Source organism: Silurus meridionalis, chromosome 18, assembly GCF_014805685.1.
Source record: "Silurus meridionalis isolate SWU-2019-XX chromosome 18, ASM1480568v1, whole genome shotgun sequence".
NCBI classification, from domain to species: domain Eukaryota; kingdom Metazoa; phylum Chordata; class Actinopteri; order Siluriformes; family Siluridae; genus Silurus; species Silurus meridionalis.
The window spans coordinates 27293347-27321265 of NC_060901.1; the positions used below are offsets into that span (position 1 = coordinate 27293347).

The 27919-nt window shown below is 40.5% G+C and overlaps 3 protein-coding genes and 2 pseudogenes across 3 annotated transcripts; all 5 read left to right on the forward strand.

Annotated features, from left to right (window-relative positions):
- The first annotated feature begins 3063 nt into the window (after positions 1-3063).
- Positions 3064-4044, forward strand: LOC124401729 (trace amine-associated receptor 13c-like). Its single transcript, XM_046874155.1, has one exon. It carries the CDS (start codon positions 3064-3066, stop codon positions 4042-4044), a length of 981 nt encoding a protein of 326 aa, XP_046730111.1.
- Positions 4045-9252: 5208 nt separating this feature from the next.
- On the forward strand, positions 9253-10245 carry LOC124401585 (trace amine-associated receptor 13c-like). The gene has a single exon (XM_046873989.1). The coding sequence runs from the start codon at positions 9253-9255 to the stop codon at positions 10243-10245; it is 993 nt and encodes a 330-aa protein (XP_046729945.1).
- Positions 10246-12386: 2141 nt separating this feature from the next.
- LOC124401730 lies at positions 12387-27838 on the forward strand (annotated as a pseudogene).
- On the forward strand, positions 15215-16206 carry LOC124401514 (annotated as a pseudogene).
- Positions 19592-20581, forward strand: LOC124401515 (trace amine-associated receptor 7d-like). Its single transcript, XM_046873895.1, has one exon. The coding sequence runs from the start codon at positions 19592-19594 to the stop codon at positions 20579-20581; it is 990 nt and encodes a 329-aa protein (XP_046729851.1).
- Positions 27839-27919: the final 81 nt, after the last annotated feature.

The following is a 27919-nucleotide window of genomic DNA, read 5'->3' on the forward strand; positions in this document are numbered from 1 at the left end:
CCTCTTCAGGGAGGAAATCGACATGAGGAAACTGGTCTTTACAGAAAAGTACCCAAGGGCCGCTTCGGCCAAGGGCCGAGATAGAGCCGCCAACACAACTGGCAAGTCCCAGACAGGCACGCTGGGTCATGTCCCGAGCCTCAGCCTCTGGGCGATGTGGAGGAAACATTTTAACAGAGGGCACCTACACAGTGACTGCCCCGTAGGCGCGATATCGGACACCTAAACCAAGTGGCAAACTGCTCCTGTAAGAACTCCAGAACTAAACCAGACGGGCAGTTAACTTGGTCTAACCGGCGGTGCTCACACCACGTCCTGAACAGCTGCCACCTCACAGCATACAACCTCCTCGTGGAGGGAGCTCTGGAATGGAGGATGGTCTCCACTACATCAGCAGAGAGACCAGCTGCTATGAACTGTGCCCCCTCAGGGGCCAAAGCCTCCACAACTCCAGGCGGGGGTAAACCAGGGCTCCCCCCAGTAGTGAGAAGAGATCCCTCCCGGGTAGAATTTTACAAGGAGGGCACTCGAGTAGGGATACTACGTCCAGGTCTGCCCGGCCAACAAAGTGCTACCAGGAGAAGACGGGCTCCATCCTGGCGAATGGCCAAGGGGGGATCCAACTCGATGTCCATTTCCCCCCAGAGACCACGCACCTCCTCTTCCAGGACAAGAGCCTGCTCGGGTCTCACCAGGGTGGGACACACCCCGTTGAACCGGGGAGGAAAGAACCCAAATTGAATTGAGTAGCCCCTCTCCAAAGTATGCAGCCTCTCCCAGGCTCCCTTTAAGGGATACAGCCCCGCTGGGCTGGCCTCTGACCCACTCAGAGCAGCTGGAGCAATGCCCTGCAGCTGTTAAAGCCTCCTAACAGGTGGCCGGTATCCCCTTTATCTGCAGCGATCTTCCAGGTGGAAATAGAGGGAGTAAACCGCTGGAGGGAGGCTGTGCCCCGAAACACATCCTGTGGCAGGGCTAAGAGACCGGCCTCCTGTACCTGAACGGCTGGAGCAGTGCCCTGCAGCCGATGTCACCTCCTGAGAGGCGGCGGGTCTTCCCCATCCGCAACGATCTTTTGAACAGAGGTGGCGGGAGACACCCACTGAAGCGGCGAGAGAGGTTCCACAGGAACACCGCCAACTGCTTCTTAGACTCCTGGAACTTGCTGACAACTGCCATTACAGCATCACTGAAGAAGCCAGAAGAAGCAATTGACTGACCAACCATGTTATGTGCTTGGTGGCCCTAAGGATCAGGTCGGCAGCATGACCCAACTCCCTAATGTCGTCAGCCCCAGAGCTAAGTCCCTCATCCAACTCGTGCAGCAAGTCAGTCTTGTATGCTTGCAACACACCCATAGTGTGGAGGCAACCCGCAGCCTGACCTGCTGCTGCATAAGACTTACCTACTAAAGCCGACGCAGCCCACAACGGCTTAGTATGGAACACCAGAGCCTTAAGCAATAAGGCTACGCAAGAGGAGAGATAGCTAGCTAGTGTCTCTTCCACACAAGTCATCGCCCTATAGCCGCACTCCTTAGCACCAACAAAGTTCGTGTACGTGCCGCATAGGGGTCTCCCAGGACCTGGACACCTCGGTGTGCAACGGTAGGCACCGGCAATGAGGCTGTGACAAGGGGCACAGAAAGCATTCATCCAGCTTACTGAGTGTGCGCTGCTTCCGCTTTTTGAGCTAGCTCAAGCTTGGACACGGCTCACGTCAAATCCTCAAGGAGTTCCTCGTACAACACAGGCTGTGAGGAGTCCCCGGGCTTGCTATTGTCCATCATCTCATCCTACTCAGAGGGAAAGATGTAACACTGAGCTGCTCGTACCAGGAGAGGAAGCAGCCACCAGGCGTGAGAGAGCAGGCGCTCCCCAGCAGGGGAGGCTGGACAGGACTTATCCGACTCTATACCTTCTGCTAGATCAGCCTGCAAGCCCCATTACCACCGGCGCTGCTTTGCCTCGGCAAGAGCGGACCGGAGCTGCAAGGCACTCGCTCGAGAGCCGATTGAGCATGCTCCACACCCAAACAAACAAAGCACTGATCATGCATATCCTTCCCCATCATAACACGTGGGCAAGGATGAACACAACTGGTATCTCTGTTTGCTAGCCATGCTTGCACAGAATAACACACACAAAGCGCTTACCTGAACAAGCAGACGCTAATGTCGCTACCACTGCGCAGCCATTTTGGAGCTCTTGGTTGTCGCAACATCACCCGCTGATGACGTCACAAATTGATAATTAACTAGATTTCACACGTGGTTTAGAGCATGGAGAACGCAAGGCGTTCTCAAAGTGCTGCAATGCAGCTCGAGTTCCCGAATGGGGAAGAACTTTGTACTGCTTTTGTTACCATGCTGAAACATAAGGCATGCATGGTTCCACGTCGTATCCGTGTGTGCTAGTACCCATCCAGGCTAAAGTGGATGGGGCACCCTAGGCTCTGCTCTAGATAGTGAGAGGAACCAACTTTCAGCCCACCTGGGCCCAATAGTGTAGGGTCCACACTTGTTCTACATTTCAAGACAAGTAACCGACCCCAGTGTGGGCACAAAAGGGCAATGTTTGCTGGCCAAGTTGTTCATTTTACTAAGATATTAGACAACACAGCATTTTGTTTTACTTTTTATTTAATTTCATTTATCCTTTGACAATATGTCCTATTATCAGTTTGGGACAATGATTTGAGATGAAGCTATAAAGACACAGGTAAACATTCAATAAGGCATTAGGATTTAATCTGAGAATCTTTTATTTTAAACTTGTCTTTATTCATAGGGCAGGTGCTCATTAGAATTGTGTTGATATTCAATAGAGATTTTGTTCCACACACGTCTGTATAATGACAACTTGTAGGCCTTTTGTTCTCTGTGGCATTACATCATGTGTATTCATCTGCTGCCACTCAAACCCAGGGGGTGTGAGTCATTTATAACCTATAAAACCAACAAGCATTTGAGCAGGAAATCATATGATTGTGAATTTCTACACTTTTTAGTATTAAATCATCTAAATATGAGCTATTTCCTAAAACGCTGTAAAGAGCATAAACATGACGAATCTCTCGGATCGCTGTGAGCATTTCTCCTGTCCAGAGAGATCTGTATCTCCTGCAGTTTATATCTTACTGTACGTGTGTTCAGCTGCTGTGGTTCTTCTAACAATGTGTGGAAATTTGTTAATAATCATCTCTGTTCTTTACTTCAAGCAGCTTCACACTCCGACCAACATCCTCGTGTTCTCACTGGCTGTGTCGGACTTCTTTGCTGGTGCTTTACTAATGCCACCAATGTTAATCTGGATTATTGAGTCATGCTGGATTTTTGGGAAAATTTTTTGCATTGTTTTTTGGTTTATTGGGGCTTTCATCACAGTCCTTTCCACCTACAACATCACTCTGATCGCTGTGGATCGCTATTTGGCTCTTTCACACCCTTTTCTGTACATGAACAGAGTATCAGTGAGGATCACTTGTATTATAATTACTTTTTACTGGTGTGTAGTGGTGACCTACATCACAGCACTTCTGTATTTCAATGGAAACTTTAAAGATTCTGTAACGTGTCCTGGTGAGTGTTTTCTCTTTCTGAATGAGGTTTGGTCTGTAATTGATCTTGTATATTCCTTAATATTTCCACTTTCTGTCATAATCATATTGTACAGTCGGGTTTTTCTGATCGCTAAGAAACACGCCACTGCTATCAGAGAGCTTAATAATCACACACAACCTCAAACACAGAAAATCACCTCCCACTCCATGAAATCTGAGAGAAAAGCAGCCAAAGTCCTCGGCATTTTAGTGTCCGTGTTTCTGGCGTGTTTACTTCCATATTTTATTTACAGTTTTTTATGTAAAGTTATTGAAATTCAGAGAGAAATATTTCAGACACTTTCAATTGTACTTTTAGTAAATTCCACCATTAATCCGTTTATTTACGCTCTGTTTTATCCGTGGTTTAGGAGGTGCATTAAATTAATTATAACTCTGCAGATATTCCAGAGAGACTCTGCATTAATCAATGTTCTTTCATGAATAATCCCTGTTAAATCCTTTATAATTTTACATGAATATTAGATGTACACATCAGCGAATGGAGAATAGATCATGCAAGTGTGATTCTCTGGTATCCACAAACTTTTTTTGTGCTGCTGTAAAAGATTTAGCTCACATCATTAACATAATGAATATATGTAATAGGTTTGTTGTCTGGTGTATAAACAGAGCATTCATTATTTCAAAGAGAAATTATTTTAGTGCACATGAGAGTATAGAATTAAGTAAATACTTTAAAAGTAGTTTGTAAAACAGTACAGATAAAATTGTTTCGATTAAATGTATGTTTATGTTGGTATATCATTAATAAATTAATAAAACAATGATTTGATGCATAAATTCTTTATATAACATTAAAGTAATTCTATTAAATTATTGATGACAAGCTCACAAATGAGCACATCTGCAAACTTTACACCTGTAATTTTTCCAAAGGTGTAGCAGGTTTATTTTATTAATTATATCATTGTATTTACTGCTTTAATTTATTTAATAGATTTATTTAGTTTATCAGATGATATGAGAATGAGAGATTTAAAATTAAAGTATGTATGGCTTAATCTAAATCACAATCGTTATTATATATGTGCCTGTGACATAAAAAAAAAAAAAATGAATTAGAAATGTAAGAAAAATAGCCGTGGCTCAAAATCATTTGATTTATAATCAGTCAGAAGTGAACCTTTTTTTTTTATTATTATCCAGCAGGAATTCAGTTGCAACTGACCAGAAATGAAACTACAGAGGGTACAGAGAGTCACATTTCTAAAAGACCAAAAGGTGATTATGATAGTGATTCTGGAGCTACAGTGAAATTCCACAAAGGGGCCATACTGCACTACAATTGGCTTAAAAAATGTGTATCTTTAAAAATAAACCTGCAAGAATAGTGCTGACTGACAGACATGTTTTTTAACCCTATTTGGTTCTTTTAAACAACTCTCACTTTGTGAGTCAAGGTTTAATGGCATGTTCGCTGATGTGGGCAGGCTGCAGTATTTTGCCAGTATGTGTTAGGAGTGCGAGTGGTAGGACCCAAATGCAGGATGTGAGAGTCTAAAGTTAAAATCTTTAAATAATAACAGAGCAGAGGAGTAACCAAGTGAACAATTCCAATGGTTTGCAAAAAAATCACAACAGTGCAGATTCAAAAGCAGTCCAATAACAGAGACCCCAGAAAACAGTTAAAAAAACACAGTCCATACCCTGCGCAAGCTTACTTACTCCCAGCAACAGCAAGACCTCGCCCCATAGTCCTACAAATCCCACCTCCTCCACACATGGAAATGTGACCACCTCTCTAGAATAAAAAAGGAGAGACACCGGTTATTGGGACTCTGTCCCATGAGTTAGCAGTGTTTGTCGACTCCGGAACAGATGCAGAATTTCTTGAAAAGGAGCTCGCTCACCAGCTGGACATCGAGTCTAAGCCACTTCGTTCTCCTCTCCTAGTCTGAGCCTTTGAGAGCTATGTTCTACACTGGGTCAGCCACCACACCAATCCCCTCCTGAGTCCTAAGGTGAGACTCTGCATGCCTGACCAGCTTCGCTCCCACATCCTCCAATAGTGCCATAGCTTTCACCTCTCTACCACATGGGCACTCCTCGGATCTTGACCTTCCTGTAGCAATGCTTTTGGTAGGCCAACATCAAAGATAAAGTTTTGCAGTTTGTGGCTGCATGTCCCATTTGTGCCCAGTACAAGACCCTATGGGTCCCACAATGGGTCCCACAGCTTGGGTTTTAATACCCACATGTGAGAGTGTAGAGGAGTATTCATGCAGACAGTATCAAGACTGGGGCTTGCCAGCAAAGTGCCATGAGAGAGGTAGTGAACCCAGATGCAGAAAGAGATTTAGACACAGCAATGTTTATGTATGTGGTTTTATTAGGAAATGAACTACTTTGTGCTTGTTTTGTTACCATCCTGAAACATGGGTCATGCATGGTCCTACGTGGGATCATTGCGTGCTAGCACACATCCAGGCTAAAGTGGATGGGGCACCCTAGGCCCTGCTCTAGATAGTGTGGGGAACCCACATTCAGCCCACCTGGGCCCAATAGTGTCCACACTTGTTCTACATTTCAAGCCTAGTAACCGTCACCAGTGTGGGTTAAAAATGGGCAAGTTTGTTGGCCAAGTCCTCCATTTTACTAAGATGTTAATCAAGACAGCTTTTTGTTCTTTTTTTTAATTTATTTCAATTATCCTTTGACAATATGTCCTATTTACAGTTTGGGACAATGATTTGGGATGAACGTATAAAGACACAGTTAAACAGTCAATATGGCATTAGGATTTAATCTGAGAATCTTTTATTTTACATGTGTCTTTATTCATAGGGCAGGTGCTCATTAGATCTGTGTTGATATTCAATAGAGATTTTGTTCCCCACAAGTCTGCATAATGATGACAACTTGTAGGTCTTTTGTTCTCTATGGCATTACATCATGTGTATTCATCTGCTGCCATTCAAACCCAAGCATTTGAGCAGGAAATCATATGATTGTGAATTTTTTTTTGGTATTAAATCATCTAAATATGAGCTGTTTCTTAAAAAGCTGTAGAGAGCATGAACGTGACGAATCTCTCTGATCGCTGTGAGCATTTCTCCTGTCCAGAGAGATCTGTATCTCCTGCAGTTTATATCTTACTGTACGTGTGTTTAGCTGCTGTGGTTCTTCTAACAGTTTGTGGAAATCTGCTCATCATCATCTCTGTTCTTCACTTCAAACAGCTTCATACATCGTCTGCCATCTTTGTGTTCGCACTGGCCATGTCAGATTTCCTTGTCGGTTCTTTTGTGATGCCTCCGATGTTCATCTGGATTATTAAATCATGCTGGATTTTCGGGAGAATTTTCTGCATTGTTTTTTGGTTTATTGGGGGTTTCATCACAGTCCATTCCATCTACAACATCACTCTGATCGTTGTGGATCGCTATTTGGCTCTTTCACACCCTTTGTGAGGTTTATCTTCTGGCCCCTACATGTTTTGCAGGGCAACCTGGGAAGTGCCGGTCGTTTCTGCTGAACTGCAAGATCACCTTCCAGCGCTAGCCCTTGTCTGTCCCAGATGAACATCAAGGTGGCCTATGTAATTTCCCTGCTTTCAGGCAAGGCCAAACGGTGGGCTACCACAGAGTAGGAACGTCAATCCCTGGTATGTGCCTCCAACATTGTGTTTTCTGGAGAGCTGCACACGATCTTTAATTATTTTACTACCCGGCTGGACGCCTGCCCAGTCCCTACTTTAGACCACCCAGGGCAGATGACTGGCAGAGAGTTGGTGGGACTCCACAGCTCTAGATGACTGCTTAGTCAGGGGGCGCTCCGCAAAGATAAAGATTAAGCTTGCACTCCAAGACATTCTAGAGGGCCTGGACACCCTGATCAGCTTGGCTACCTGGATGGACCGGCGAATGAGAGCTCACTTACGACCTTGGCAACCCAGTCCCTACCCTGCCCCAGCTTACTTTCTCCTGGCCACAGCAAAACCTCGCCCCATAGTCCCACAAATCTCACCTTCACAGCACATGGTGATTGGCCGCCACCACCTCTCCAGGACAAAAAAGGAAAGACACCGGTTCTTGGGACTCTAGCAACCAGGTGTTGGAGTGGTGGTCTCCTGTCACAGCAGTTGTCTCTCCATTATTTCCCCAACCCCCGGCTCGTTCTGGTAAGGAACCACCCACTGACCTTAGCTCCATCCTCACTAAATACCATGATCTGGGCACGGTCTTTAACAAAACCAGGGCATTATCATGGAATCGGTAAGCCCTGCCCTTAATGCCTATGGCCTTTGAGATTCTCCAGGGGGCCACTATCTTTACCAAGCACGACTTTCACAACGCTTACCACCTGGTCCAAGTCCGGGAGGGGGACGAATAGAAGACAGCCTTTATCTCTGTGGCCAAACAAGCCTTCCTGAGACTCAAGAACTGGTTCACCTCTGCGCCAGTCCTTATTCTGCCGGACCCATCCTGGCAATTTGTTGTGGAAGTCGATGCCTCTGACAAGGGTGTGGGGGCCATTCTGTCCCAGAAAGAAGCCACTGACATCCGCTCCATCTATGCGCCTTCTTCTCACAACGACTTTACTCGGCCAAACAGAGCTACTCCACTGAGGACTGCGAGCTGCTGACGTTCAAGCTGGCACTCAAGGAGTGGCGCCATTGGCTGGAGGGTGCCGAAAAGCCGTTCATCATGTGAATAGACCACCGAAACCTAGAGTATTTTAGAGCGGCCAAGCATCTTATTAACCAGATCTGGGAGGATCTGGTCAGGGATTGAGTGGCCCATCTGACATATGCTATAACTTTATACTGGGTGATAGCATGGGGGATACATGCATTTCCTTGTTGGCAGGAGAGAAAATATGGGACAAGGCAATCGGGTTTAAGATTTTTGGACCCAGTTTAATACGCAAGTGTGAATAGAAAACACACAAAAACAGAGACCATCCTGCTTGGTGGGGGTTGAGACAGCAGGTCTGCTGGATGTACGTTTCATTTCATTTTATTTATTTGACAGGGACAATGCAACATACATAGTGTCAAAGCAAGCTTGTCACTGAAATGCTACATAAAAAGTTTAAAGCAAATGCTAATTTTCAGCTCCTGTCCCTGGTTGGCTCTAAACACAATACAATTTACATACTAAACTACAATTTAAACAAATAACATGTTTTGGGCAATTCCTGTCCCTAGTCATACACAATAAAATTTACCCATGAGATTTACCCGTGAAGTTTACATACACACCTATATCATATACAACTGATACAAAGTCAGATTCTTGTGGTCTGGAAGCACTAGAAATGGGTTTTGGGCCTCCTCCAGTCAGTGCCTCCAGTGAGTGCCAATTTTACTGGCAGCAGATTAATAAGATTAAATTATATTTCATACTTTTAGGACCACTTTACATTAGACGAGTTTAACATGTATTTTATAAAAAGATGTTTTTTTTTCTTTGAGACTTACTGTGTAAAAACATTATATTTCTATAATTATGTATAAAAAAAACACTTCTATCCCTTTTGATCCAATGAGATGTCTACATGTGCGGTAAATCAAAATTAGGGGGTGGGATCATTTTCTACAGTATAAAAGCATACAAGTTACTCACCCTTTAACTACTTAGAGCATTAGTTTATAGTGAGTTGTTTAATAAGACAAACATTGTATTTATGAAAATGAAGGAGTTGAATCTCTCGGATCGCTGTGAGCATTTCTCCTGTCCAGAGAGATCTGTATCTCCTTCAGTTTATATCTTACTGTACGTGTGTTCAGCTGCTGTGATTCTTCTAACAGTGTGTGGAAATCTGCTCGTCATCATCTCTGTTCTTCACTTCAAGCAGCTTCATACACCGACCCACATGCTCGTGCTCTCTCTGGCTGTGATGGATTTCTTTGTCGGTGCTTTTGTGATGCCTCCGATGTTAATCTGGATTATTGAGTCGTGCTGGTTTTTTGGACGAAGTTTCTGCATTGTTTTTTGGTTTATTGGGGGTTTCATCACAGTCTTGTCCATCTACAACATCGTTCTGATCGCTGTGGATCGCTATTTGGCTCTTTCACACCCTTTTCTGTACATGAACAGAGTATCAGTGAGGATCACTTGTATTATAATAAGTTTTGACTGGTGTGTAGTGGTGACCTACATCACAGCACTTTTGTATTTCAGTGGTAACATAATCGATTTTGTAATGTGTCCTGGAGAGTGTTTTTTCCTTCTGAATGAGGTTGGATCTGTAATTGATCTTGTTGTATCATTTATATTTCCACTTTCTGTCATAATCATATTGTATAGTGGAGTTTTTATGGTCGCTAAGAAACACGCCACTGCTATCAGAGAGCTTAATAATCACACACGACCTCAAACACAGAAAATCACCTCCCACTCCATGAAATCTGAGAGAAAAGCAGCCAAAGTCCTCGGCATTTTAGTGTCCGTGTTTCTGGCGTGTTTACTTCCTTATTACATTTACAGTTTATTAGGCGGTGTTATTGAAATTCAGAGAGAAACCTTTCAGACACTTTCAATTTTACTTTTTCTAAATTCTACCATTAATCCGGTTATTTACGCACTGTTTTATCCGTGGTTTAGGAGGTGCATTAAATTAATTATAACTCTGCAGATATTCCAAACAGACTCTGCATTAATCAATGTTCTTTCATGAATATTTCCTGTTAAATCCTTTATAATTCCTCTATTTTGGATATTAGATTTACACTTTATAGATAAAAGTTTGTGGACACCTGACCATCAAAGCCATATGATGTTCTTTCTTTAACTGTTACCCCAAAGTTAGAAGAAGCAGATAAGTGTACAGAATGTCTTTATACTGTAACATTACAGTTTCTCTTCACTGGAACTAAGAAGCCCAACATTGTTCTCCTGCATGACATTTCCACTTGTACACACATGGAGCTCCATTAAGACACGACTGAACCCCAGGCTTCCTCACAAACATCAGGGCCTGATCTCACTTATGCTTTTGTGGCTAAACGATTATAAATCCCCTCAGCCACACTGCAAAATCTAATAGAAAACCTTTATTCAGAAGAGTGAAGGTTATTATAACAGCAAATAGAGAATAGATCATGCAAGTGTGATTCTCTGGTGTCCACAAACCTATTTTGTGCTGCTGTAAAAGATTTAGCTCACATTAATAATATAATAAATATATGTAATAGGTTTGTTGTCTGGTGTATAAACAGAGCATTCATTATTTTTAAGAGAAATTATTTTAGTGCACATGAGTAAAATGATTAAACGTATGTTTATATTGGTAAATCATGAATAAATTAATAAAACCCTGATTTTATGCATTAATTATTAATTTATCATAAAGTAATTCCATTTAATTATTGATGACAAGCTCACAAATAAGCATACGTGTGGGTGTAGCAGGTTATTTTATTAATTATATCATTGTATTTACTCCTTTTATTAAATTGATGCATTTATTTTGTTTATCAGATGATATTAGAAAGAGAGATTTAAAAGTAAAATATAAATGGCTTAATCTAAATCATCATTATTATTTATGTGCCTGTGACATTAAAATAAACAACAAAATATGGATTTAGAAATGTCTTATGATAGTGATTCTGGAGCTACAGTGAGATTCCACAAAGGGGCCATACTGCACTAAAATTGGCTTAAAAAATGTGAACCTTTAAAAATAAACCTGCAAGAATAGTGCTGACTGACAGACATGTTTTTTAACCCTATTTGGTTCTTTTAAACAACTCTCACTTTGTGAGTCAAGGTTTAATGGCATGTTCGCTGATGTGGGCAGGCTGCAGTATTTTGCCAGTATGTGTTAGGAGTGCGAGTGGTAGGACCCAAATGCAGGATGTGAGAGTCTAAAGTTAAAATCTTTAAATAATAACAGAGCCGAGGTGTAACCAAGAGGACAGTTCCAATGGTTTGCAAAAAAATCACAACAGTGCAGATTCAAAAACAGTCCAATAAGAGAGACCCCAGAAAATAGTAAAAAAAACAGTCCATACCCTGCCCCAGCTTACTTCCTCCCAGCCACAGCAAAACCTCGCCCCATAGTCCCACAAATCCCACCTCCACAGCACATGGAGATTGGCTGCAACCACCTCTCTAGAACAAAAAAGGAGAGACACCGGTTCTTGGGACTCTGTCCCATTAATTAGCGGTGTCTGTTAGCGGAACAGATGCAGAATTCCTTGAAGGACGCTCGCTCACCAGCTGGACATCGAGTATGAGCCACTTTGTTCTCCTCTCCTGGTCTGAGCCTTTGAGGGCTATGTTCTTCACTGGGTCAGCCACCACACCAATCCCCTCCTGAGTCCTGAGGTGAGACTCTACATGCCTGACCAGCTTTTCTCCCAGATCCTCCAATAGTGCCATAGCTTTCACCTTTCTACCACATGGGCACTCCTCGGACCTTGACCTTCCTGTAGCAATGCTTTTGGTAGGCGAACATCAAAGATAAAGTTTTGCAGTTTGTGGCTGCATGTCCCATTTGTGCCCAGTACAAGACCCTAAGGTCCTCTGCAGCCGATTTGTTTCGTTCTTTTCCTCTCCCCAGTTAACCATAAACCCACATAGCCTTAGATTTTGCTACCAGCCTATTCCCCCTCGCTGGCCAAACTACCATCCTTTTGATAATAGGCCCTCCTCTCAATCAAAGAAATGGCCTGACTTCTGCTTCAGCATATTTTTCGGCTACGTTGTCTACCCAGTAATATTGTGTCTGATGGAGGTCCTCAATTCACCACCAACTTCTGGATTGAATTCTGTAACCTCCCACCCGTATTTTACTCTTGAGAAGAGGAGACCATGGTACCATCAGCAGGATCTATAGTCAACCGCTGTCAGAGTGCCTGGAAGAATACCTGGGCTGCACTCCTCTCGCTTCCCTCTCCTACGCACGCTGAGCCAACCCCAGGCGCAGGCCCACAACAACATATTGCCCTGGCCAGAGGGTCTGGCTCTTTACCAAGGACCTCACACTAAAGGCTGCATGCAGGAAGTTAGCCCCTCACTTCATATATCCGTTACCATTTTCTAAGGTCTTTAATCTCATGGCCGTTTACCGCCACCTTCCCCGAATGCTCCGAGTTCACCCTACCTTCCCCGTATCACACCTTGAACCGGTCCAGGCTTGCTCCCTTAATACACCCTTTGGCGTCCTGCATTTGGGTCCAGCTGCCTGCACCCTGACAAAAATATTTTTGTTTCTCATATTGTTAATCAAATGTATGGTTTTGCAAAGGTGTTTAGATTTATTAAACCATTGACAATACACTGTTACTGTGTTTGGTGGAGAAAAGCCAGAGTTTAAAAGATTTAAAAAAGCAGGGAGGCTCCAAGGTCCATTATTTTGGACAAAGCTATAAAGACACAGGTAAACATTCAATAAGGCATTAGGATTTAATCTGAGAATCTTTTATTTTACATGTGTCTTTATTCATAGGGCAGGTGCTCATTAGATCTGTGTTGATATTCAATAGAGATTTTGTTCCACACACGTCTGCATAATGATGACAACTTGTAGGCCTGTTGTTCTCTATGGCATTACATCATGTGTATTCATCTGCTGCCATTCAAACCCAGGGGGTGTGAGTCATTTATAACCTATAAAACCAACAAGCATTTGAGCAGGAAATCATATGATTGTGAATTTCTACACTTTTTAGTATTAAAGCATCTAAATATGAGCTATTTCCTAAAACGCTGTAGAGAGCATAAACATGACGAATCTCTCTGATCGCTGTGAGCATTTCTCCTGTCCAGAGAGATCTGTATCTCCTGCAGTTTATATCTTACTGTACGTGTGTTCAGCTGCTGTGGTTCTTCTAACAGTGTGTGGAAATCTGCTCGTCATCATCTCTGTTCTTCACTTCAAGCAGCTTCACACTCCCACTAACATGCTCGTGCTCTCAATGGCTGTGTCGGATTTCCTTGTCGGTTCTTTTGTGATGCCTCCGATGTTAATCTGGATTATTGAGTCATGCTGGATTTTCGGGAGAATTTTCTGCATTGTTTTTTTGGTTGATTTGTGGTTTCATCACAGTCCATTCCATCTACAATATCGCTCTGATCGCTGTGGATCGCTATTTGGCTCTTTCACACCCTTTTCTGTACATAAACAGAGTATCAGTGAGGATCACTTTTATTGTAATTGGTTTTGACTGGTGTGTAGTGGTGACCTACATCACAGCACTTCAGTATTTCAATGGAAAATTAACAGATTCTATAATGTGTCCTGGTGAGTGTTTACTCTTTCTAAATGAGGTTGGATCTGTAATTGATCTTGTAATATCATTTATATTTCCACTTTTTGTCATAATCATATTATATTCTCGAGTTTTTCTGATCGCTAAGAAACACGCCACTGCTATCAGAGAGCTTAATAATCACACACGACCTCAAACACAGAAAATCACCTCCCACTCCATGAAATCTGAGAGAAAAGCAGCCAAAATCCTCGGTATTGTAGTGTGTGTGTTTCTGGCGTGTTTACTTCCGTATTTTATTTACATTTTATTAGGCGGTGTTATTGAAATTCAAAGTGAAACATTTCAGAAACTTGTGTTGGTACTTTATCTTAATTCCACTAATAATCCGGTTATTTACGCTCTGTTTTATCCGTGGTTTAGGAGGTGTGTTAAATGAATTACAACTCTGCAGATATTCCAGAGAGACTCTGCATTAATCAATGTGCTTTCATGAAATGATTTTTCGGGTCCTTATGATAATATTTTTAAATATTTATCCATATTTACCGGCTTTTACTAAATATATACAGTTTCTGAAAATTTCTTAAAGAAAACAGTGGTCAGATATCAGAGCTGTAACTTTTAAGTAACATCACTGAAGATGAATGAATTAGTTTCTTAACTGTTCTAATGTAATGTAAATATAAAATTTTTCTAAATGTTGTATATTTAATATTTGCTGTAGTTCGCCTGGAGCCTCATTTAAGAATTTAATTGTACAAACAACAAATAAAACTTGAAACCTGAAACTAATGTAAAAGGACCGAGTTGACCTTTGGGTTTGCGCGCACCTTTATCAAATTTTTCAGCCTTAATTTAACATGTAAGATAAAGTGGTAAATTTGTGCTCCATCCAGAATTATTAAAGTCAGTTTACTTAATTCATCCTGGTGCCCTCAGATGCGCCTCGTATTCTCTACATCTTTAAAAATCAGTATTTGCCTAAAGAATGTGGCATGAATGCCACCTAATGGCCTTACCTTGCTACTGCAAGAGGAGTTGAAGGGTTAAAGGCCTTGATGAAGTTACGAACAGAGGCAACATGGCAGTGTGGGCGTTGAATCTCATGACCTTCTAATCCAGACTAAAGCGGTCCTGATGAGATTATATCCTATTAAAAGTTTATATGTATGTAGTGTGTCTATACATAACAATGTTTTTCCTTTAGTTTACATAATTGCTGGTATAATTCTCTCTACCGTACAATCGAGTCCTTTTTTTCCAGCATTACATCATCTGCTGCCACTCAAACTCAGGGGGTGTGAGCAATTTATAGACTATAAAACCACCATCAGTTTCAGCCATAATTCATTTAATTCTGACTTGTTACTGTTGAACAATGATATCATCCGAATATGAAGTATTTATTTTATTGATGTAGACAGTATGAACCTGACAGAGGTTAACCAGTCAGATTACTGTATATATTCTTCCTGTCCAGAGAGATCTGTATCTCCTGCAGTTTATATCTTACTGTACGTGTGTTCAGCTGCTGTGGTTCTTCTAACTATGTGTGGAAATCTGCTAATTATCATCTCTGTTTTTTACTTCAAGCAGCTTCACACACCATCTAACATGCTCGTGCTCTCACTGGCCGTGTCGGATTTCCTCGTCGGTGCTTTAGTGATGCCTCCAATGTTCATCTGGATTATTGAGTCATGCTGGATTTTTGGAAGAAGTTTCTGCATTGTTTTTTGGTTGATTTGTGGTTTCATCACAGTCCTTTCAATCTACAACATCACTCTGATTGCTGTGGATCGCTATTTGCTCTTTCACACCCTTTTCTGTACATGAACAGAGTATCAGTGAGGATCACTTGTACTGTAATTGTGTTTGACTGGTGTGTAGTGGTGACCTACATCATAGCACTCATGTATGTCAATGGAAACTTCACAAATTCTGTTATGTGTCCTGGAGAGTGTGTGCTCTATGTCAATGAGGTTTGGCCCTTTATTGACCTTACACTAACATTTATATTTCCACTTTCTGTCATAATCATATTGTACAGTCGAGTTTTTTTGATCGCTAAGAAACACGCCACTGCTATCAGAGAGCTTAACAATCACACACAACCTCAAACACAGAAAATCACCTCCCACTCCATGAAATCTGAGAGAAAAGCAGCCAAAGTTCTCGGTATTTTAGTGGCCGTGTTTCTAGCGTGTTTACTTCCGTATTATATTTACAGTTTATTAGGTGGTGTTATTGACCTGCAGACAGAAACTATTCAGAGGCTTATGGTCATGGTTTATCTAAATTCCACCATCAATCCGGTTATCTACGCTCTGTTTGATCCGTGGTTTAGGAGGTGCGTTACATTAATTATAACTCTGCAGATATTCCAAACAGATTCTGCATTAATCAATGTGCTTTCATGAATTTGTTTTTAGAAAGGTTTTAATAATATTTGTAAATGTTGTAATTACAAATATCTATATCATCAAATTCTCAAAATCAGTATAGTAACATACACACTGTACTGTAGTGAGATGTGTATCACAGTTGCTTATTACACTTTGCAAAATATTCCAAAATAAATATTAATAGCAAACTCAGAAATGGGCTTTAAATTATGACTACTGTTTGCCGAATGTTTTAAGGTGGTGAATTAAATAAAGTGTAACTCTGCAAATATTCCAACATTTGATCTCTTTTCTAGACACAGTTATTAGATAACAAAAGAGCAGCAGTAGAATTTTCCTTCTTTTTCAATGAGAGTGAATAATCTTCTGTATTTGATGACTGCAACGTGCAAGGAATAAGGAAAAATCCTCTTATTGCATCTAAACTACAATGTTCAATTTACATCATAAATATGATTAATATGCAATAAAATTCAAGTTAAAGTTAAAGGGGGAATTCAGAAAAATAAGCATTAAGTTAGTATGGTTTACTGAATCAGTATGGTGTACAAACCCAATTCCAAAAAAAAGTGTAAATAAATACAGAATGTAATGATTTGCAAATTTCATAAACCCATATTTTATTTACAATAAAACAGAAATCATGTCAAATGTTTGAACTGAGAATATATACCATTTTAAGGAAAAAACAAGGTAATTTTAGAGTTTGATGGCTGAAACACGTCTCAAAAAAGTTGGGACGGTGCAACAAAACTGTTTAAAAAATGAGTGTTATTAAAATTAAACAGTTGGAAAAACATTAAGCAACTAATAGGGATTATTGTCAGCAGGTCAGTGAGATGATTAAATATAAACAGTGCATCTAAAAGAGGAAGAGTCTCTCAGAAGAAAAGATGGGCAGAGCTTCAATCTGTTAAAGACTGCATAAACATGATTCAGAAACACCACCATCTTCTCTGGGACAAAACTCTTTTAAAATGTACTGAGACAGAATGGAAAACTTTCTGGACTAAAGATTATAGGGACCAGCTTGTTATCAGCACCCAGTTTAAAAAGTCACATCTCTGATGGTATGATGGTGCATTAGTACCTGTAAAATGGGCAGCTTGCACATCTGGAAAGTTTCATCAATGCTAAATGCTATATACAGGTATTAGGGCAGCAAATACTTCCATCCAGACACCGTCTTTTTCAGGAACGATCTGACATATCTGAGCAAAACATTGCTAACTGCATCTATCACAACAGCATGCTTTGAAAGTGAAAGAGTCTGGGTGCCTTACTGACCTGTCTGCAGTCTAGACCTTTCACCATTTAAAAACATTTGGTGCATCATGATATGAAAAATACAACAAAGGAAACCCAGAACTGTTTAGCAGTTAAAATCCTGTATCAGACACATATGGGACAACATTCCTGTCTCAAAATTTAGCAACTGGTCTCCTCAGTTCTGTAATCTATACTGACAGTAGATGTGATGTTACATGGTGGAAAAACTGCATTATTTTTCCTTAAAATGGTAAATATTCTCAGTTTGAACATTTGATATGTTTTTTGATGTTGTTTTATTTTCAATAGAATGTGGATTTATGATATTTGCAAATCATTGCATTCTGTCTCTAGTTAGATTTTGCACATTGTCCCAACTTCCTTTGAATTGGGGCTTAAATACAGTGAGTTAGTTTGTACAGAAGGGGTGCAGTAATAAGGCTTAAAGCTTATCCACTTTCTAAGTTGATATCAGCATGAGGGTGAGAACAAACCTCTATTTAAGGCATTATTAACATTAGGAAGCATTAGGAACAGCCTGAGGGCTTGTGCACATCATGTGCCTTTGACTAGCACCTGTTAGCCAATGTCCAGTTTTTGGAGCGGAAGCAGGACAGCCTCAGGACAAGGTGTTTTTACATTTCCGAGTCTGTCTCTGCATTTGAGTTCACACACCTCCTGTGGCAGAATGCTAGAGCTTTTGCATCTCATGCAGTTGACCCTGGTTCAAGCACCAACTCTGAAAGAACAAACTAGCCAGCCATGAACCCAGCAGAAAGAGGCAAATCCTGAGATCTCATGCACCAGCAAAAAATGGAGCACTACAAGGCACCCCTTGCTAAACCAATGTACCACATTCAACCAGTCGAGATGACTATTCAAATGCAAATGTCTGTTCCCCTTAGTCTCTGAGCCGTGCTGGGCAAAGCCTTCGAGTGGTCCATGACTGCCTGGAGCCCCAAAGTGCGTCTGCTCCAGCAACTTAGGCTTTGCTGCAGAATTTAAGTGGCTTTTCAGTTACCCCATCAGAAAACCTTTTCCCAAACCTCTGGGCCTTGCTGAGGGCATCTCCCAGACTCTGAGCCTGAAAGAAAGTGCAAAAGTATAAGTGGATCATGGAAAAAGTTTAACAATTGTTTTGAACTTTCTTGGCTGGCCTTTACACACGATGTCCAGCTTTTCTTGAAAGATCTATCTTGTAAATGTCCTTAAAGTGTAATGTATATCTAAATTAATATGTTTGATACAGATGCAATTTGCTACAGATGCAACTTGCAAGCTCTGACTAGTGCACCCTCTGACTATCTAATCAAAGGATGTGAAAATACCAGTGTGACTGGATGCTGGCTAGGGGGCGTTGGAGTGACCAAATCACTGTATGATTGGTTAAAGCAACAGCTTAAAGCAGCATGGATTTAAATCTAGCAAAAGCCCACACTTTATTTCTGACCTTGTGGCAATACTTGATGTGGGGACCGAAATCTGATTGGATAGAAGCCGAACGTGGTTCCACAAAATCCACAGTGAATGGTCCTCATAAATGCCCTTTGGTGCAACACCCCCTGTGAGATTATTCTTTATGACAGCACTGATGGAGTTTGCAAGTTTTTTAAGTACCTCTCTATTTTTATGCATTTGTTTATCTGTTTATTTCCCTTCTTTTCTAAACACCTATTTTGGGTCCTATTGGCATTTCTATTGTAGTTTGTATCTCGCATAATATACTAACAATGACTTATTACATCAAAATGACTTAATATCAGATATTGCTCCTAATGAACCCCTAACTTCTTCTAGGCATGTTGTTTTGTTTAATAGTTACACACTTGTGTATCGAAACAAAGCAGGAAACTTAAACTTGTGTTCTACAGCAAATGCATTTAGAGGATTTCTTTTTCACCCTACAGATTTTTACACTGCTAGTTAAAAAAAAGTCACTCAAGCTTTAACTCAAGAAGGTTAAATTATTTCATTTCTACCTACTAGCACTTTTGTTCCAACAAGGAATGACATCATATGTCTGCATATGCTGCCACTTAAACCCAGGGGGCGTGCGTAATCTACAATCTATAAAACCACCAGCCGTTTCAGCTCTGTCATTAAACCCAGTATATGAGGAATTTCTTTCAGCATGAACCTGACAGAGTTTAACCTACTTGATCGCTGTGAGCATTTCTCCTGTCCAGAGAGATCTGTATCTCCTGCAGTTTATATCTTACTGTATGTGTGTGGAGCTGCTGTGGTTCTTCTAACAATGTGTGGAAATCTGCTCATCATCATCTCTATTTTTCACTTCAAGCAGCTTCACACACCGACCAACATGCTCGTGCTCTCACTGGCCGTGTCGGATTTCTTTGTCGGTGCTTTTGTGATGCCTCCAATGATCATATGGATTATTGAGTCATGCTGGATTTTTGGAAGAAGTTTCTGCATCAGTTTTTGGTTTATTGGGGGTTTCATCACAATCCTGTCCATCTATAATATCGCTCTGATCTCTGTGGATCGCTATTTGGCTCTTTCACACCCTTTTTTCTACATGAACAGAGTATCAGTGAGGATCAGTTGTATAGTAGTTGTTTGTGACTGGTGTGTAGTGGTGACTTATATCTTAGCACTCATTTATTTCAATGGAAACTTCACAAGTTCTGTAATGTGTCCTGGAGAGTGTTTTCTCTTCATGAATGGGACTTGGGCTGTAATTAACCTTATAATAACATTTATCTTTCCACTTTCTGTCATAATCATATTGTACAGTCGGGTTTTTCTGATCGCTAAGAAACACGCCACTGCTATCAGAGAGCTTAATAATCACACACGACCTCAAACACAGAAAATCACCTCCCACTCCATGAAATCTGAGAGAAAAGCAGCCAAAGTCCTCGGTATTTTAGTGTGTGTGTTTCTGGCGTTTTTACTTCCATATTTTATTTACAGTTTATTAGGTGGCGTTATTGAAATACAAGCAGCAATATTTCAGATACTTGTGATGGTGCTTTATCTGAATTCTACCATTAATCCGGTTATTTACGCTCTGTTTTATTCGTGGTTTAGGAGGTGCATTAAATTAATTATAAATCGGCAAATATTCCAAACAGATTCTGCATTAATCAATGTTCTTTAAAAATAGCCTTTTATACTCTTCTTGAGAATTTAGGTTTATATTACAAATCCAATTCCCATCACAAACTTGAAATAAATGATGTAACGTATTAAGTTGTAATGTGAACGTCACCTTTTAGAGGTGTTTTGCACACTGAATAACAGGCTGGTGGTTTCATGTTGTGGCTGATCATGTTGTATAGTTTAATATTTTATATTACAGGTTATTTATACAGAAATGTACAGATTAATATTTGTGTAGATCAACAACAAACCGATTGTCAAAAGAGAAAAAAATGATAATCGTGCTTTTGTTGTGTTTTTAATACGTTTCATGTTAAAATTATAACATGGGCCATGAACCTCACACAATTATGACACCCGAGAACAAATCAAATCTATAATAATGTACAGATAATTAGATTATTTTTGAAGCAGGTCAGAAAACTGAGTGAATGTGACACAGACACTGCGTTAGAAAATACAGTTTGCTTGCTATAAAGTCTTAAAACTCGTCATGACTGCAGTGTTCATGTTCCACTTGCGAATGCGAATGCAGGTGGAAACAATTTGCCTCAACAATCTGGTTGAATCTACATCATAAAAACGATGACTGGATTCCAAATTGTGCACAGATTATCATGCAGTCAAGCACAAAATCCTGGTCCCAAACCTAGAGAGAGTCCCAGGTGTTTCCAAGTGTCCATCTTGAGCTCTTTTAGGGATGTTCCCTGACCTTTATGGAGAACTGTAACTCTCAGCAGCTCACACATCCTACTGTACACATCTGTACAATTCCCAGAACACACAAAACAAACACCATGCCCAGATACACCCTTCCACAATTACACACACTCTCACCAGATATAAAAAAAGACTTTCATTCTCACATCCAAAGTGACGTATTTACAACCTTCTTTCTTCTTTCCTGTTCCATTTTCTCCCTGGTGGTATTCCCAATAAATATACTTATCCAATGTGAGCTCTATACTTCAGCTTTTCACCAAGTTTAACACGATTTTATGTGTTTGGTTTCATATGAATGAATTCAAAACAATCTTAATTTACAGTTAGAGACTCCATCGTGTCACGTGTCCCATCAGTCCAGTGAGGACCACATGAGACAGAGACTTTCTGCTGTTATTTTCTTTAGGACTCATTGCTCCATAAACTATAAAAAGCACCAGAGCTGCTTGAAAAACATTTATTTGAGACTTTTTACATTTACTGTTTTATTATAAAACCTGCTGTGTTCATGAATGTGACGGAGTTGAACCTCTCTGATCACTGTGAGCATTTCTCCTGTCCAGAGAGATCTGTATCTCCTGCAGTTTATATCTTACTGTACGTGTGTTCAGCTGCTGTGGTTCTTCTAACAGCGTGTGGAAATCTGCTCATCATCATCTCTGTTGTTCACTTCAAGCAGCTTCACACTCCGACCAACATGCTCGTGCTCTCTCTGGCCGTGTCGGATTTCCTCGTCGGTGCTTTTGTAATGCCGCCGGTGTTCATCTGGATTATTGAAACATGTTGGATTTTTGGGAAGATTTTCTGCACCTTTATTTGGTTTATTGGCAGTTTCCTCACAATCATATCAGTCTATAATGTCGCTCTGATCTCTGTGGATCGCTATTTGTCTCTCTCACATCCATTTTTCTACATGAACAGAGTATCAGTGAGGATCAGTTGTATTGTAATTGTTTCAGACTGGTGTGTACTGGGGATTTATATAGTAACACTTATTTCACTGGAAACTTCACAGGTTCTGTAATGTGTCCTGGAGAGTGTTTTCTTATTCTGAATGAGGTTTGGTCTGTAATTGATCTTGTTGTTTCATTTCTATTTCCACTTTCTGTCATAATCATATTGTACAGTCGGGTTTTTCTGATTGCTAAGAAACACGCCACTGCTATCAGAGAGCTTAATAATCACACACGACCTCAAACACAGAAAATCACCTCCCACTCCATGAAATCTGAGAGAAAAGCAGCCAAAGTCCTCGGCATTTTAGTGGCTGTGTTTCTGGCGTGTTTACTTCCGTATTTTATTTACAGTTTATTAGGGAGTGTTATTGAGCTACAAAAAGAAACTGTTCAAAAATTTTTAATTAATCCAGTTATTTACGCTCTGTTTTATCCGTGGTTTAGGAGGTGCATTAAATTAATTGTAACTCTGCAGATATTCCAGACAGATTCTGCATTAATTAATGTTATTAATAAATAGTGTTTTATCGGGTTTTGGTGATTTGCCTTAATGTTTTATTTATATTAGAAATATCTATAAAACATGGAAATGAAAAAATGTCCATGCTTGTCTTGTTCCTCCTACACACACACACACACACACACACACACACACACACACACACACACACACACAGACTCTAGTAGGACTTTGTGTACAATACTATTGGTTTTACTGTTGTGTTTGGTGTATAAACAGAGTTTTCTGTAGTTCAGTAGAACTTCTTGACTTTATGGCAGCGAGAGAAAGAAGATTTTATGAATGTTGAATAAACACAGTTGTGATAAATGTGTTTTTATATTAATGATGGTAGATGATGACACGTATGACTGTGTGGCCACTTCCAACTCCACCACCATCATCAAGTTTGCTGATGACTCTGTTGTGGTGGGCCTGATCTCCAACAACGACGAGACGGCCTACCTACAGGAGGTTAAAAACCTGGAGAGATGGTGCCAGGTGTACAACCTTCTCCTGAACATCAGCAAGACTAAGTGGTTGATCATGGACTTCAGCACGAAGCAGGAGCAGTCATACCATCCCCTAAAAATCAACGGGACCCCAGTGGGGAGAGTGGACAGTTTATGGTACCTAGGTGTTTACATCACACAGGACCAGTCTTGGTCCTGTCACATCAACACCCTGGTGAAGAAGGCCCAGCAGCATCTGTACCATCTGAGATGCTTAAAAGACTTCCCTCTCAGGTGCTAAAGACTTTTTACACCTGCACCATTGAGAGCGTTCTGACGGGTAGCATCACTTCCTGGTTTGGGAACAGCACCATGCAGGACAGGCGAGCCCTCCAGAGGGTGGTGCATTCAGCTGAATGTACCATCCACACCGAGCTCCCTGACCTGCAGGACATCTACAGCATGTTGTGTAGGACCAGAGCCAGGAAGATTGTGAAGGACCTCAGCCATCCCAACAATGGACTCTTTTCTTTGTTGCGTTCGGGGAAACGCTTCTGCTCCCTGAAAGTGAACACAGAGAGAATGAGGAGGAGCTTCTTCCTGCAGGCCATTCGGAGTTTAAACCAGGAAACACCCAGGATCTAAAAGCTGGTCCACTCTCTCCATCATCAGACCTTTTCCCTGCACATATCTCACTTTTCGTGCTACGACACTTTAGACACTGGACTCGAACAGCACAGTGCACTTTATATTTTATATATTTTTATATACCACACCATTCCGCACACGGACACTTTACACCACACCAGACCACCCACAGACACTTTATGGACAAAATAATTTTGTTTATTGTTGATTACTGTTTAACTGCACACTGCCATAAGCATTTCTTTATATATATATATATATATATATATATATATATATATATATATATCTCCTCATATATTCTTATTTTTATATAGTTTTAATACTTTATTTATCTGCCTTCTTTTTCCCTGTTTTTATTTTTTATTTTTATTCTCCTTTTTGACCCCATTTTATTCCCTCATGCCAGACCGTCGTAAAAAGCGTTTCACTGCATGTTGTACCCTGTATGTATGTGTGTGTGAAATATAAAATTTGATTTGATTTTGATTTGATGATAAACAGAAAACCGATGTATATTAGACATATTTTTCTTATTAAACTTGGAAAAAGGTTATTTTATTATTTAGATTCGATTAGATTCCATGTACAAAGCCAATGAAATGCAGTTAACATCTAGCCGGAAGTGAAAAAGTGGCAGTATGTTAAATAAGGGTTTGGGGTCCATATGTAGAAGGGTGAGTGTGATTAATGTACAGAAGGTGCAGTAGGAAATAAAATATGGTGTATATACAGTAGTGTAGTAATATACAGTATATCTGTGCAGAGGATATAACCTGTCACCAAGAGAACATGCTGAAATAGCATGATATGCATGTGTACATATTAGATTAGATTAGATTAGATTAGATTAGATTCAACTTTGTCATTACACATGTACAAGTACAAGGCAACGAAATGCAGTTTGGGTCTAACCAGAGTGCAATAACAGCAAGTGCAGGATATACAGTGTTTACATGATTTACATAAATTTAATAAATATGAATGTTTGTATGATACAATCTATACAGAATAAATATGGGTGGAATATACAGTCGCAAACTGATAAATATAAGTTATGGATGGTGCAAAAGATGGTAGTGGATGAAGACCGACAGAAATCAACAGTGTAATAGTTTGTTTTTGTTGACAAAAAAATTACATTTTTCAGTCTGTTTTTGTAATGCAAGAAGCTGAGGCGGAAGCCGAAGTGAAACAAAGCAATATTTAATGTCAGATACAAGGCAATGCCAACACAGAACACTTGCAAAAGGTAATATCAAGTGGTGCGCTAACTGGAGTGCGGACCACAGAGTCCCGAACCGCATGCAAAGCAGGTTGTGAAGATAAATCCCAAGGTGCGCGAAGGGAAGCGCGGAGCTAAGCGAAACGGGGAAGCGTACCATGAAAACCACAGCAGGGAAACAAAACACATGTACGAAACAATAACGGACAGTGAGTGTGTGAAAGTGAGGGGTTTAAATAGGCAGGTGATTAGTGTGTGAATAAGCCGCAGGTGATCCACATCAGTAGTTGGGCGAAAAACTCCGTGTGGGCGGGGAAGGAGCGGGGAAGGAGCAGACGGAGCAGGGAGCTCCCTGACAGTTTTTTATGTATAGTTCATGATTGGGGTAAAATGTATCTTTGCTAATATGTTTATAGCAAACTAAAAAAAAAAAAAAAAAAAAGCGGATTAATCCCATGTCAGGGCAGTGACCACGTGAAGGAAACGGAAGGAACTCAATCATTGTTTATTAACGTTCATAAACAAAACAGGAGTTCAGAAGAGTTATGAACCGTAACGCGGGGTAACTCCAGAAAACGGGTATAAACAGTAAAGCAAGTATAATCCGTAGGATTGGACCAATGAGCATGAGCCAGTGGGCGGTCTGGAATCCGGAAGATCACTAAGCATGACAACGTAGATCCAACAGCGAGTGAGGTGAGAACAGGAACTTATATAGGGGAATGGTAATGTGGAACAGATGTCGGTGATCAGCGCCGGGAGCGGCTGGGAGAGAGGGCTTGTCAGGAGGATCCCTGACATCCCACGACTACTAAAAGATTGGGATTTTTTAGGAGGTGTATTAAATTATTTATGATCGGTAAATCTGTAAATCACCGGTAAATATTCCAAATAAACGTCAACATTAACACAGTAATTTTTATTTAGTTAATGAACAGTTTTTATATAATTCTAAACAAATAGATACTACTAATATATACTGTCATTATTATACTGTTCGGTACAACATCCTTTTCGCAGCCAGGTGGTGTTCCGGAATCCGGAAGATCACTAAGCATGACAACATATATCCGACAGCAAGTGAGGTTGGAACGGGAACTTGTATAGGGGAATGGTAATGTAGAACAGGTGTCGGCGATTAGCGCCTGGAGCAGCTGAGAAAGAGGGGGCGTGTCATTATTATACTGTGCTATAAGAGCTGTTACATAATATGCAATTTGTTTTACGAAAATACAAACGGCATTTAAAAGAAGAAAATGTGTTTTAAAGACAAAACCTTGTGCTTTGTTTGCACATTTAAAAACATTCGATGTTAATCTACATTTAAAATGTGAGGTTTACAATCCGCACAGGCTCCGGGGACACCCCTGATGGATGGTCACCACCTCTATGCTTTTTGTTCCAATGAGGTGTCTACATGTCAGTTAAGGAGCCAAACAAAATTGGGGGGTGGGATTATTTTTTACAGTATAAATACATCCAAGTTACTCACCCGTTAACTACTTGGAGCATGAATTTATAGCGAGTTGTTTCATGAGACGTTTTATTCATGAACCTGACGGAGTTGAATCTCTCGGATCGCTGTGAGCATTTCTCCTGTCCAGAGAGATCTGGATCTCCTGCAGTTTATATCTTACTGTACGTGTGTTCAGCTGCTGTGGTTCTTCTAACAGTGTGGAAATCTGCTCGTCATCATCTCTGTTTTTCACTTCAAGCAGCTTCACACTCCGACCAACATGCTCGTGCTCTCTCTGGCTGTGACGGATTTCTTCATCGGTGCTTTTGTGATGCCTCCAGTTTTAATCTGGACGATCGAGTCATGCTGGATGTTTTATTCGGAGTATTGTATGGGTTTCATGATCATTTCTTTTATTCTCTGGAACCTGTCTGTGTATAATGTCGCTTTGATCTCTGTGGATCGGTATTTGGTGCTTTCAAACCCATTTTTCTACTCAAACACAATCTCTACAAGGACCATGTGCATTGTGGTTTCTTCTCACTGGTGTCTGTGCCTGGTGTACAACACAGCACACTATTATTTCAGTAGAACCTCTACGAGTCCTGGGATGTGTCCTGGAGAATGTTTAGTCACTATGAATGATTTTGTGTTTTCAATCGATCTTGTTGTGTCATTTATATTTCCACTTTCTGTCATAATCATATTGTACAGTCGGGTTTTTCTGATCGCTAAGAAACACGCCACTGCTATCAGAGAGCTTAATAATCACACACGACCTCAAACACAGAAAATCACCTCCCACTCCATGAAATCTGAGAGAAAAGCAGCCAAAGTCCTCGGTATTTTAGTGTCCGTGTTCCTGGCGTGTTTACTTCCTTATTATATTTACACTTTATTAGGGAGTGTTATTGAGCTACAAAAGAAACTGTTCAAAAATTTTTAATTAATCCAGTTATTTACGCTCTGTTTTATCCGTGGTTTAGGAGGTGCATTAAATTAATTGTAACTCTGCAGATATTCCAGACAGATTCTGCATTAATCAATGTTATTAATAAATAGTGTTTTATCGGGTTTTGGTGATTTGCCTTAATGTTTTATTTATATTAGATTTAATGAAATCTACATCCAATGAAAAAATGTCCAGTACTGTAGTTCATGCTTATCATGCTCCTTCTACACACACACACACACACACACACACACACACACAGATTCTAGTAGGACTTTGTGTACAATACTATTGTTTTTACTGTTGTGTCTGGTGTGTAAACAGATTATTCTGTAGTTCAGTAGAACTTCTTGACTTTATGGCGGCGAGAGAAAGAAAATGTAATAATTATAATTTTATGTCGAATAAACACAGTTGTGATAAAT